The 13,888-nt window shown below is 32.4% G+C and overlaps 2 protein-coding genes across 2 annotated transcripts in view; one reads left to right on the forward strand and one right to left on the reverse strand.

Annotated features, from left to right (window-relative positions):
- LOC115881722 (TBC1 domain family member 1) overlaps positions 1–13,888 on the forward strand; it is a 132,792-nt gene that overhangs the window by 36,309 nt on the left and 82,595 nt on the right. The window lies entirely within an intron of this gene.
- The window catches only part of LOC115881723 (cilia- and flagella-associated protein 61-like), a 55,689-nt gene that overhangs the window by 24,823 nt on the left and 16,978 nt on the right, over positions 1–13,888 (reverse strand). The window contains exons 9-14 of the mRNA XM_030899340.1: positions 13,773–13,873; positions 10,675–10,759; positions 7,362–7,521; positions 7,095–7,236; positions 5,491–5,666; positions 2,692–2,873 (exon numbers count right to left, since the gene is read on the reverse strand). Of these exons, the coding sequence (XP_030755200.1) occupies positions 2,692–2,873; positions 5,491–5,666; positions 7,095–7,236; positions 7,362–7,521; positions 10,675–10,759; positions 13,773–13,873 (846 nt within the window). The remainder of the gene's footprint in view (positions 1–2,691; positions 2,874–5,490; positions 5,667–7,094; positions 7,237–7,361; positions 7,522–10,674; positions 10,760–13,772; positions 13,874–13,888) is intronic.

The following is a 13,888-nucleotide window of genomic DNA, read 5'->3' on the forward strand; positions in this document are numbered from 1 at the left end:
CAATATGGCGGCACTTCCGGAGATACCAGAAGTTGACAGCAACCTTCTTATTTTAAATTGGTGCCCCCATTTTTTATTACAAACTTAAATTCTCTCTAAAATTCTATAAATATTGATGTTAAACAGACTATATTTAATATTAACCGTTTTTTAGAAAAAATAAAAATTTTAAATTTTTAGAGGAAAAAACTACCTGTCAAGAAAATTTGTATAGCCTAAAAGTCAAATTTAGTGATTACCACAGCCACTGTGCCATAGAGAGAAGACATGTGGCTATCTATTTCAAAAATTAAATTGTTCAAATGTCATATAATAATGACAGCAGCTGTCATGGAATTGAACGATTAAAAAATTATCATAAATCATTTTTTTCAAATGAAAACCCACTTTTTCATTTCACTGGTGAAAAGGCTTTTCAATTCCTTACTTTTTTATTATACATGTTCCTATACCTAAAATAAATCGTTTTTAAGTTATTTAAGATTTAGTTTTAAAGCATATATTTTTCTTGATTTTAACCATCTTTAAACGTCAAGTGATGTAGAACAATAGATATGGCCATGTTATAAATACACTTTTTCAACTCTCAAGCAGGAGCATTTAAAATATAGGAAATTCAAATAATTAATTTTTTGACAGATGGAAATAAACTGTCTGACTGTTTGACACTTAATGTCAAAGGAAGCTAGATAAAATCAAGAAAAATATAAGTTTTCAAACTAAATCTTAAATAACTTAAAAATGATTTATTTTAGGTATAGGAATATGTATACTCAAAAAGTAACGAATTGGATAACTTTTTCACTAATGAAATAAAAAAGTGGGTTTCCATTTGAAAAAAATGATTTATGATAATTTTTTAATTGCTCAGTTCCATGACAGCTACCGCCATTATTATACTCTGTTTTTTTTTCTCAGGTAAGATTTCGACAGACGATGACAGAAGAAAAGCAGATGACGTCCCATACCAATCTATTTATTTTACTAAAAAAAGTTTCTAATAATTTTTAAGTTAACTATGGATGGGTTTAAATATAAATCCGTCATGCGTCGTCTCTTGCTGTTTTTAACCAGTTTTATTGGTTTATTTCAAAAATGACAGATCGTATTTCAATTTTATTGGTTTGACGGAACGATGAATGACAAACGAACGCCGATGCGAATGAACTCGCCTTTAGATTTTTGATGCTTGTCAAAGTCTTGCTAAATTAGAGGTTATAATTTTGTGTCAACTTTTGTCAGTTTTGTCAAATACCCTGCGTTTTGGAAGATGATGCATTTTGATTCGTGTTATTACGTGTGTTTTGTGTCTTTTGAAGTCAAGAGGAGGAAAAATCGAGTGGAAATTAACTGTAGACCCAGAGCACAGTTTATGGTTAATACTCGCTACCCAGGCAAAAAGTCTTATACACCAATAAAGTTACCATCTTTAAAGTTCGTATACCATCTCGTCGTAGATAAGTGCATCTCCTTTGTGCATCTCGAATATGGTAGGGACCATATTAAACACATACTAAAAACTGTAGTAGCTGTAAAATATCGACATCACACGATAGGTAAATAATGGATTTTAGTACTGCACAAGAAAAATAATGCCAAAGGTATTGGTTTAAAAAATTAAGATTAAAGTTAATTAATCAACCTTTAAGGTACCCATAAAATTTGGTAAGTGTTATTAATAATAAAATAGTTTGTTTTATTTATGTTGTTTTATTTATTCCTGCGGAATATTACAAATTTGTATTTGTACATAAGTAATATTGATAAATATAATCATAAATGCGGGAAGTTTCATAAAGCTTGAAAGTAAGAAATAGGTCTTTTTTATATTTTTTTTGGTATGTGGTGTCTTGTTCTTGTTTGTTTTGTATTAACACATACCCTTTTTTATTAAATTAAATAACTCGATTACATTTTTTCAGTTTTATACAGTTTTTTTCACAATATTTTGAAGTAACCACTTGTCAGTCAAATTTTAAATATAATAATATCCCGCTATGCGTTCCAGTTGTACCAACTTATTTCTTTGTAAAATAAAATAAACTACTTTGAAATTAAAATGACAGACACATCTATCAGTGTCAAGGATCTTCTCGTTGGACAGACTATATATGATATTTGAACAACTTAATTTTTAAAATATATAGCCACATATCTTCTCTTTATGTCACAGTGGCTATGGTAATCACTAAATTTGACGTTTAGGCTATACACATTTTTTTGACAGGTAGTTTTTTTCTTCAAAATCGGTTAATGTAAGGTACCTATAGAGTGTTTGATATCAAAATTCATAAAATTTTACAGAGAATTTAACTCTGTAATAAAAAATGGGGGCACCCATTTAAAATAAGAAAGTTGCTGTCAACTTCCGGTAATTTCCGGAAGTGTCGCTGTGTGTCGCTGTATTAAAAATATTTTTAATCGATAGATCTCGTTGGGAAATATTGATGTGCAAAAAATATGCGATGTAGATATTGTATAGTTCTCCAGAAACTTCTAATGCACGCTCAGTCTGGGATACCCTGTATAAAATGGTTAAATAAACATAAATATACATTTCACTGAATATATTGAAAAAAATCTATCTCTATGAACTTATAGACTAGCCACGAATAGATTTTGACAAATTTATTAATTTAATTTAAATTAATGATGACTGGCCTTGTTAAGGGAGAACTGTTCATAACTTACCACATAATTCGTGTTTTTATTATGCAGCAATAACGATTCGAGAAATGAGTATGCGGTGTTGCTACATCCAACTACAACAATTTTTGAGTTGATGCATAGTCGCTTCATGCTGCTATGCGCTACAGTACTTGCATACAGCGCGTACGGGTCCTTTCTTTGCAGAGCTTCAGATACTTCATAACCTAGAGTAATATATAGTTTATTTTTAGCTTAGATTGGAACTATAGGAAACAAGAAATACCCATCTTATCCGATAGTCAAGCAGCCTCAAGAGCTATTAACTTAATATCAATCAATTCGAAGCTGGTTAAATAATGCTTAGAGAAGCTAAACAAATTAGTCCTCCTACTCTATGTGCCAGCAAGAGATAGAAGGTAATGAAAAAGCAAACGATCGAAGAAGAAAGAGAGTGAGCACTCAACTACTGGATCAGAACTGTTCTCAACTCAAGAACCTAGGAGACTCCATTCGTAACCTGGAATGGGAATCCTCCAACGGTCTAAGACACTCAAAGAAATTTCTCAGGACTATGATCGTATGATCGAGAGAAATCAAACATTTTCGTTGATTTAATTATGAACAATTTTGTCACTGGGTTTTTAACAGGACACTCTCAATTCTGCTGAGGCTAGTAGATTGAAGCTAAGAAACAACGGCGAATGCAGATTCTGCAGAGAAAATGAGGAAATACCAGAACATCTCATTACTGAGTGCACTGAGACGACAACCATTCCTTATTTGTGGTGCCATAAACTTTGGTACGACTGATATCGGAGATGGAGAATCAGTCTGTGTAAAACCGTCTCAGCTAGGGTTTTGTCAAAGCTCTAAGTTTGTATGATGAGTTATAATTTAAGAAAGTGTGTGTGTGGAACCTACAGACCTACAGTCTACAATCTATAACCTAGATAAATACCATACCGGGTGTTGCATCATCGGACGGGACATAGGAAATACCATGTAAATTTTAATGGGGTCAATTATTGGTTTCCTAATTATTTTAGAGAATAATTCTATTTAGGTTTATTATAAGAGCACTAAAACCCACATTCAAAAGAATAACTTTAGATATTTTTGATTAGCTCGTTTACGAGTTAAATTATCGCGGATTTTTTTTTAAATATTTCTCCTTTCTTATGGCCCTGTATTTACTTACGAGCACCAGTCAAGGTAAAAGATAACCTGTCAAATGAAGTTGTCATTTCAGAAATTTACCTATTTAGTGCTTTCTTATTATTGAAAACTCATTCCTACATCGGAAATCTTAAAGATGTATTTATAAATACAAATTAATACGAATTAAAGTAAAATAAAGTAATCAATTACAAGGTTAATTATAGTATTATTACAATATTCAATAACTTATTAATTTAGGTACTATTAAATTGTTAGAACTGTAGGATTTAAGAAGATGTTCAAATATTCCTCCATGGACTGCTAAACAATAACCCAGGCGATCATAAAATTCTCTTCTTAGATTCGCTAGTTGGTAAACTGAAATTCTATTGCATTCGGCAGAAATAGCATCCGCTAACTCGTCTAGATTTGTGTATTTTTTATCCTTGTATATCCTGTTTTTTAAATGGCCCCAGAGAAAGAAATCATTTGGCGAAATATCAGGAGACCTTGCTGGTCAATTTACTGTATGATTTAGGCCAATAACGTTTCCGTTAAAACGATTGTCTAAATATTCTCGAACAGCCAGGGTACTATGTGCCGGGCAGCCATCCATTTGGTACCAAACTTCCTGATTTTCCCTAGCGGCATCATAAAAGCAGGTAAAATATGATTTTCGAGTAGTTCGAAATAATATTCCGCATTTAAATTTTGCGTAAGAAATAATGGCCCCGATAATATTGTGTCCGAATATCCCTGCCCAAACATTTACTTTCTGTGGATATTGCGTCCTTGTTTCGACAAACCTGTGTTGGTTTTCTTTGTTCCAATATCGATAATTTTGAACATTGGGTTTATTATTTAAGGTAAACGTGCATTCGTCAGTGAAACATATGTTTTTTAAAAATTCCCTATCCGTGTTTGCTCTTTCCATCATATCTAAACAAAACGCCTGCCGCCATATTTCGTCCCCATCTCGTAGCTCTTGGTGCTTTTCATATTTGAAGGAATAGTATTTATGTCGTTTCAAAATTCGAAACGCTGTAATGTGATCTATTCCTATTTCATCCTCAAGTTTGGGTAGTGTAATTCATGGTTAATATTTTCAATGTAGGTATGAGTTTTTAATAATAATAATAAAGCACTAAATAGATAAATTTCTGAAATGACAACTTCATTTGACAGTTATCTTTTACCTTGACTGTTGCTCATAAGTAAATACAGGGCCATAAGAAAGGAGAAATATTTAAAAAGAAATCGGCGATAACTCGTAAACGGGCTAATCAAAAATATCTAAAGTTATTCTTTTGAATGTGGGTTTTAGTGCTCTTCAATAAACCTAAATAGAATTATTCTCTAAAATAATTAGGGAAGCCAATAATTGACCCCATTAAAATTTACATGGGATTTCCTATGTCCCGCTCGACGATGCAACACCCGGTATACGTATAATATGTAAGATCAGTCCAAAGAGAAGATACGTCAGTAACAATTTTTGTCTGTCATTTTAACTGCCAGGCCAATTGAATCCTGTGTTTTTTGGATGTCGTCTGTATTATTGAGACTAAGAAGTAAAATAGACTAACAAGAGAACTATAATTTGGTCACTTTGCTTCAAACATTACTCTAATCTTCAATCAGTAATCTCTGGTGCAGTAACATTAACAAAACTAATAGTAATACCTTCTTCTTTTAACATCTCGTAGTCGTATTCTGGAGTTTGCCTAGGCAAAATGGGTATTAACCATTGCAATAAGTTAGCTAACGGTTTTTCTTTGAACGTTCCCTTTTCAATGTTCCTATATTTATAGAACAAAACCTTATAGTCGGATAACCTGTGTAAATCCGACATAATGTACCTATAAAATAAATATCATTCAGTAAAGATCTATTAGCACGTGTCAGTCACGTCTTAGTTCCGTTCCGTTAAACAGCCTAAAAATACCGTATGATCGAAAAAAAAACGGTGTCCAGTTGGCTGAGAAATGACGATCGATGACATTTCCCATATAAATTTACATACAAAATGATAGCGATCTTCATTCATAGCCATCGCTGACGCCGTTTTTTTTTTGTATCATGATATAAATGTATATTGATGTATATCGTTGCCCCTTTAGCCCTTAACTGCTGACATTCTCTAAAATTAATGCTGACAGGGAATCTCACAGACTCCGTTGTAAAATGTATTTTTAAGCAAAACCAGTTTTCTGAGGGTTTTAGGTTTTTTAGTATATTAGTACTATTTGGTTTAAATTTTTAGGGCATTGTTATATACAAGGTGAGTCTTGAATAAGTGCAAATATTTCTAATGGTGATATATTTTGAGACCAAGAATACGTGTTACTTTTTTTCGTAAAAAATATGTTGAAAGAAATCGGGCATTTTTTTAATTTTCCTATATATTTTAGGAAACTTTTTAGAACTGCCTTTTTACCGCAAATTTTCCCACGGTATAATTACTTAATCTCTGATATTATCATGGTTACGGCACTAAAAGGGATGCAAATATAGAAAAAATCCGGTGGCTCTTATTGTTTTTAATCAAACTTAACTCGGTTATTTTGGACATACTTGAAAAACGGTAAAGAGAAAATATGTTTCGTTTGTCGAGATCTACCAACCCTGAAAATATTTGCACTTATTTAAGGTATAACACATTTTATGGAAACTCACCAAAACAAGAAAAGTTAGAAAAACATTTTTTTTATAGTAAGCGAACTCAAAATTCGATATATTCCTTGAATATTTCTAAATACAAACAAAGATCCTCGCGATATTTGGAATCGAAATAATCAATACACGTCATCATTGACAAAACACATATTGACAAGATGGTTATTAGACTGAAATCATAAATTTGAACTTTTTTACTTATTTTTATCTGTAGAATATTTTGCCGAAGTTTCTCGAATATAATTCGGACCACCCTGTATAACAAATTCAATCGAGGGACAATTCTTCACTGATATTATTATGGCGCGTTCTCACGACTCGTGTACTTGGCAAGTATTTTATATTGGCCTACAGGGTCTGGCAGGAGTGCGGCGTAGTTTTCCTATAATAAATAACTTATAAATTCTGGTATAGATGCCCGACACACCGTGTATACCTTGTATACCAATTACAAATGTTTATCAAATACGTGAGTCGTGAGAATGCGCCTTTAGACTAGCGATTAAAAATGTGAGGGAATGAGACGGTATGGCAAGGGATCTGAAACGTGACTGACATGTGTAAATAAACCTTAATGTTGTAAATTATTTAAAATTTGACGTATTGAGAACCTGGCAGCGCTGTGAAATATGGGGGATAGAACCAGGCTTTCGATGTTGCCAAACGATCCACTGCGCATACATTTCAAGTTAATCCACTGCTTGATATCATACTGCGCATCGATGTAGTCGATATTGTATTCTTCCGAGAAAACTTTTGAAAAAAAATGAAATATTTTAATAGATAGCATGTATCCAGCGTGTTTCTTCAGAATCTAAGGGTTCCAGCTCACTCAAAGAGACCTTGCATTATTTTAGTTTATTTAAAGTAAATTTTACCTGCTACTCCAACGACATGGTTTTCGCAAAGTATTACGAAACATTGATAAGGACTGACGGCAAATTCAAGACAAATTTCAACATGAGACAGAACGATGGCATGTGTTGGTATAGTACTTAACAGAGTACGAATTTCTGGCAAATCTTCTTCTCTAGTCACCTACAAACCCATATTAAATTTATAGGATTGTCGTAGCTTATTTAATACCCAGCTAAATATTTTCTAGTAAAGCCTGTTTAAAGAGGGAGGAAATTTTGACGACAGATGACAGAAAATACAATTTATCTGTATTAAAATGACAGATAATAACAACTATTAGAAATAAAAATATTAAGGAAGGAGCATATTAATAAAGTATGTAATCGACACTGTGATGGGTCTTTAATATGGCTCACTTAAATTCGGCTTTATCAGTGGAGTTCTAATTTTATTTAAAACATTTAAGAGATTCTGCTTTACGTTGAGTAAATAAGTGATTGAATAAGTTGTTTTTTCATAACAATACATGCTTTTTCTAATAAAAACAACGGTCGACACTCGAAGAAATTTCTGAGAACATACGACCAAGAAAAATTAAAAAGATTTTCATAGGTGTAAAATCGCTTATTTCTGGGGCTTACTCAACCGGGTCTCACAATGCAAATTCACCTCAAATATCCATTTAGTTGGTCATTGGCAAGCACTCTCTCATTGTACATGATAATAACAAAACAAACATTTACTGATCTGGATAAAATTGATAGTTAAATAGTAAAACTCACCCGGGAGTACTCCGCCCCCTAGCCACTGACAGTCTATTCAATATATCTCATTCTATATCTTCCATCTAATTCAAATATTCGGATTTATTGGTTAATAATCTTCAACAACTAGCTAGTGTCACCTGCAATAGTATAGGGGCTTCCCCCGGACGCAAATCTGCCCACCTCAACGCCGCATCGTGTCAATCGAGAAGAAAAGGGAGACCTCAAACTCTCAAGACCAACCTCGAAGGCAAGACGTCACAAGAGGTTTTCTTCTCATGGTCAAACGACACGTTACCTTACAGTACATGCAACGTTTATAGTCAAAAGACTATCAACCCCCAAATGTCAGCTCTATGACAAAACACAACACAACACAACGGCCGGTCTACTACTGACTCGCCGCAGGCAAGCTAAGCCTTCTCTTACATCACAATTTTACCTGATCACAAATATTTACATCGCTTGCTAATGAATCATACTATTTTCTCTAATCGACTTTCAAACAGAGTGTTTTAGCATTACTAGATAAATAAATAGACAGTTTCCGAAGGAATGCATATTCTTTATTAGAATAGTGAATAAATAAAAGCATTATTATGTAAGAACTCTATTTTTCTATGCTACGTTTTCTTTATCTGACGTAATAACAAACGAATAATTTCAAAAGCCGGAGCGCAATGGAATTTCAAAATTCATGTACCTGCACTTTTCAAAAAGGTTTCAAATAACACGCAATACAGTATCGCCGTCTAAAACAGTATTAGACAGCCTCAGAGAAACAAGTGGTACGCGCTTATTAAATTAAAACTATTAAAGTTTTTGAGGTTTAATTAAGGTTTTGTGGTAGTTCTGAGTTCCATTGCCGTGCCGAATAAGAAGTTTAATTAAGGTGAGTTTATTTTATCTCACTGAGCAACTAGTTGGTTACTGTTTATTGTTTTTATTGTGATATATTATATTTCTGAATCTTAGGTATATTTTAATATATTAGATTGAATATTAAGAAAAGATGATTTGCAGATGATAATATTGAAGTATTTCTTTACAGTGATTTATTTATATTTTGTCTAATGACTTTAATAGAAGATAAGAATATATTTCTGTATTTGTATTATCAAATTGATCTTGAATGAATTAATTATTATTATTTTCTACAGTTAGCTTTTGTCGCGTAGTGACTCTGTGTAGCGTAGTTAGCCTTGAAGAGTAGTTCGTCCTGTAGCGTAATTAGCCTTGACAAGTAGTTAGTCCCGTAGTGTAATTAGACTTGAAGAGTAGTTAGCCCCGTAGTGTAGTTTGACTATTAACTTGTGCATTTTTTTAGCCTGTGTGGCACTTTGATAGCCTGTGTGGCATTTTTTTAGCCTGTGTGGCACTTTGATAGCCTGTGTGGCATTTTTTAGCCTATATGGCACTTTTTAGCCTGTGTGGCATTTTTTTAGCCAGTGTGGCATTTTTTTAGCCTGTGTGGCACTTTGATAGCCTGTGTGGCATTTTTTAGCCTGTGTGGCACTTTGATAGCCTGTGTGGCATTTTTTAGCGTGTGTGGCACTTTGATAGCCTGTGTGGCATTTTTTAGCCGGTGTGGCACTTTGATAGCCTGTGTGGCATGCTTTTTAGCCTGTGTGGCATTTTTTAGCCTGTGTGGCATTTTGATAGCCTGTGTGGCATGTTTTTGTTAATAGTCTGTGTGACTAGCCTGTGTGGCATTTTATTATTTTATTTAAACTTGTATTTTTAAGTTGGACTATTGATAAATCATTCAAGTACCTGTTTAATTTTAAATTCACTTTATTTTAATACAACATTGTTGCTCACACATTGTTTTTTTCTTTAATTGCAGGTAGGTTATCTCGGTAGCCAGGTCATAAAGACTTTTGTTGCTATACAACATTTGTCCATTTGCAGCGCCCAGATGAAAGTTATTACCATTAGTAACGTACCATCTATTAGTATTATTTTTATTTTATATTATTAGTTGTATTTTATTATACAACATTTACGCCCTTTAAATTTGTTTTATGGTTTTTATTTTTAATTTGAGTTGACCGCTTGAAAAAAAAAAAATTGGCCCGTACAATTATAACAAACTTATTTTCCAAGTGTTACATAGGGTTAGGTACGAACAATTTTCGGATTGTCACGGGGTTGAAGAACACAAGCATCAGAAGATTATCTATTATATTATTAGCATCAGAAGGTTATGCAAGGCGTTTTCTTTCATGAGATTTTCTGTGACTGAAAAGCCCGATACGTTATGTTATCTCTCTTTCGCACTCCGGACATTCAAAAATTTCACTGCTTTGTTGCCTCTTTACTTTTTGGTTGTCGCTGTTAACTGAGTTTACAGTTCGTTCTTCTCTATTGCGTTCTATTGTGCGCTGCTTCTTCCCACTCATTTTGCATGTTTATTCCCTTTAAGTTTTCGTTGATAATATAAGGTCATTCAGCACTCGCAAAGAGAGATATGCGCAGCTGGTGATACGCAGATCCTAGAAACTATATGGAGATATCCAGCTGGGTATTAAATATAGTGTGACTGTTAGGTAGAATTTTAATTACTTACTCTACATTTGAGTTTTCCTAAATGAGAACTCTTATGTAAGACGTAGAGTTCATAGGGAAATGAAGCATTTGCTCTTGGCGTCACTCTGAGGGAAGAATAACAAATTAAACTTTAAGGTTATCAATGTTATACGACTAGAAATATAGTGTGTTTAGCGAAAAAATAGCATAGTTAGCAAAAAAATAATGGTGGATGTAGCTCAGCTAGGTAAGTGTGTGTGTCTGCTACTTGAAAGTACTATTTTTTATAAAATGTACGTATTGTGGGCTTGCGAAAAATTGATTTCTCCAAAAAACCAATCCTTTATGGGTGTTTCGCCACTGCACTGCAAGAAAAATCTGCAAAATAAAATAGTTATTTTTTGTAAACACTTGTTAAACCTAAACGGACGCTGCTTTTCAGAAGATATGTTTACAGTTATACAAATTTGCCTAACAAAGAAAAAAATGCTTAACGTTTCGGAAATGTTTAACGCAGAAGTGTTTACAAAAAATAACTATTTTATTTTGTAGATTTTTCTTGCAGTGCAGTGGCGAAATACCTATAAAGGATTGTTTTTTGGAGAGACGAATCCGCCACATAAGTATAGACATTTTAGATATTCTTTCGCAGGACAAACTTACTATAAAAAATATCTACACCTCTGTGGCGGATTCAACTCTTCAAAAAAGTCCTATGGGTATTTCCCCACTGTAAGAAAATCTACAAAATAAAATAATTATTTTTTATAAATACTGCTGCGTTAAGGTACATTCAGGCTGAGAGCGTCGAGCGTCGAGCGTCGCGTCGCGTTTGCGTCGCGTCCGCCCCATTGAACTCGAACCCCGACGCTCAGCGGACGCTAGCGCAACGCCAAACGCGACGCTGTCTGCCTGAACGGTCTAATTTAAGTTAAATGAATTGATTCCATTTTGACACGCGGACGCGACGCAAACGCGACGCTACGCTCGACGCTCTCAGCCTGAATGTACCTTTAAATCCAACGGAGACCAGCTTGTCAGCAGTGATTAACCATCACTGAAAAAAAATATTAAAGTGTTCTTAAATATTTGTATTTGGATATTTTAAATAGTTTCTTTTCTTTATGCTTTGTGTTTTTTGCTTCCGACGGAAATTTAATCCGACTTTTAATCCAACGAAGCTGGTCTTCGTTGGATTAATGCAGAAGTTTTTACAATAAACAATTATTTTATTTAGTTAGTAGATTTTCTTACAGTGGCGAAATACCCATAGGACTTTTTTGTAGAAACTTTACTTAAAAATATACAGGGTTGTTCACCACATACGACACGGAGTATTGTACCTAAAGGATTAGATTTTTACAAATTGTAAGTTTTGGGTTCATTGAAGGACTATTAGAGCTACAATTTAAAAATTTTTTACAAGATACAGAGTGTCCCAAATAAATAAAAAATATCAAAGTTGTATTTTTTTAAATGGAACACCCTGTATATTATTACATTTATAGTTTCTACGATTAAAATAAAGGTAAATTTGATAAAGATTTATTACACTTAAACCTTACCTTTTTTGAAATATTTTCAATTTTGTGAAATTGCAGTCGAAATTTTAAGGCTTCATTTCTCCAAGGGTATCAAAGTTTTTTATACAAAATATTTCCTGAAGTTTATTTATTGATCAGTTATTGTGTTGCAATAATAAAAATTATACTACCTTATACAGAGTGTCTAAAATTTTATTTTAAATAATTACTAGCTTTAACGGCAATAACTTGTTTAATTTAAATGGAACACCCTATATATTTTATGAGAATCAGATGCACAATTTAATTGTCTATCAAATTGTATTATACCATTTTTTACCTATAGCTTCAAGTTTCCGTAGAAAATTCATTTTCTTGTAATTTTAAATTCATTTATCAATATACCCATGGAATACTGACATTTTAGATTATTTTTAAAGACGTACCAAATTTTTAAAGAGTACAGATACTAATATTGTCGATATAGTTTGTTTACTTCATTAAAAAATAAAAAAAAAACTGTTTAAATATTTGTTAAAGAGGACCAATTAATATGATTCCAGTATTCAAACTACATTAATTGACTGTTTGCGTTGATTAATAATAATTGCTCCAAAAACTAAAAAACTGAATTTTTTATGTGTATTAGACAGTATGGTAAAAAGTAACACCTTAAAAATGATATTTCATCTTTTGACAAATGCTTATTTGTAACAACAGAGACATTCATTTTTATAACTTATTATTATATTGATTTCTGATTCAAATCCGCATTTATTTAGAATAATTTATTCAGAAACATAATTAAGTATGTAATTAATTAGTATTTGGACGGAAATAATGGTGGTATATTTAATTAATGGTATACTCTTTTATGAAGTATAGTATATTTTTTATAGTTTTCTTTTTGCGTACAAATGGGCTAGTAATATTATCATTTTGTTAAAAACGATAATATTACTAGCCTGTACATTTTGTACATTTGTTGCTTTAAAAACAATCTAAAATGTCAATATTCCATAGGTATATTGATTAAATGAAGTCTAAATTATAAGAAAATGCATTTTCTACAAAAACTTGAAGGGATAGGTAAAAAGTGGTATAATACAATTTGATAGACAATTAAATTACGCATCTGACTCTCCTAAAATATACAGGGCGTTCCATTTAAATTAAACAAGTTATTGCCGTTTAAAGCTAGCCTTAAAATTTTTACTGCAATTTCACAAAATTGAAAATATTTCAAAAACGGTAAGGTTTAAGTATGATAAACCTTAATAAAATTTACCTTTATTTCAACCGTAGAATCTAAAAATAGAATAATATACAGGGTGTTTAAAATTTTATTTTTTTTCATTTAAAAAAATACAACTATAGCGTTTTTTACTTATTTGGGACACTCTGTATCTTGTAAAATTATTTCTAAATTATAGCTCTAATAGTCCTTCAATGAACCCAAAACTTAAAATTTGTAAAAATCTAATCGTTTAGCTACAATACTCCGTGTCGTATGTGGTGAACAACCCTGTATATAGGAACCATTTGGCAACTGAAGACAGTTACGAAATTTAAATTGTTGTTTTGTTAGGACCTTCATTATTTTATTTTCATGTACCTTATGAATCTGTACATCCAAGTTTCTAACATGCAAGAGCTGGGAACGCTCATTATACAGTAATCTCTTTCAGGAAAACACTCAAATACAGCTCTTAAAACCTAGAAATAAAATAT

Source organism: Sitophilus oryzae, unplaced genomic scaffold (assembly GCF_002938485.1).
Source record: "Sitophilus oryzae breed Bouriz unplaced genomic scaffold, Soryzae_2.0 scaffold_172_pilon_pilon, whole genome shotgun sequence".
In the NCBI taxonomy this organism is placed as follows: Eukaryota; Metazoa; Arthropoda; class Insecta; order Coleoptera; family Curculionidae; genus Sitophilus; species Sitophilus oryzae.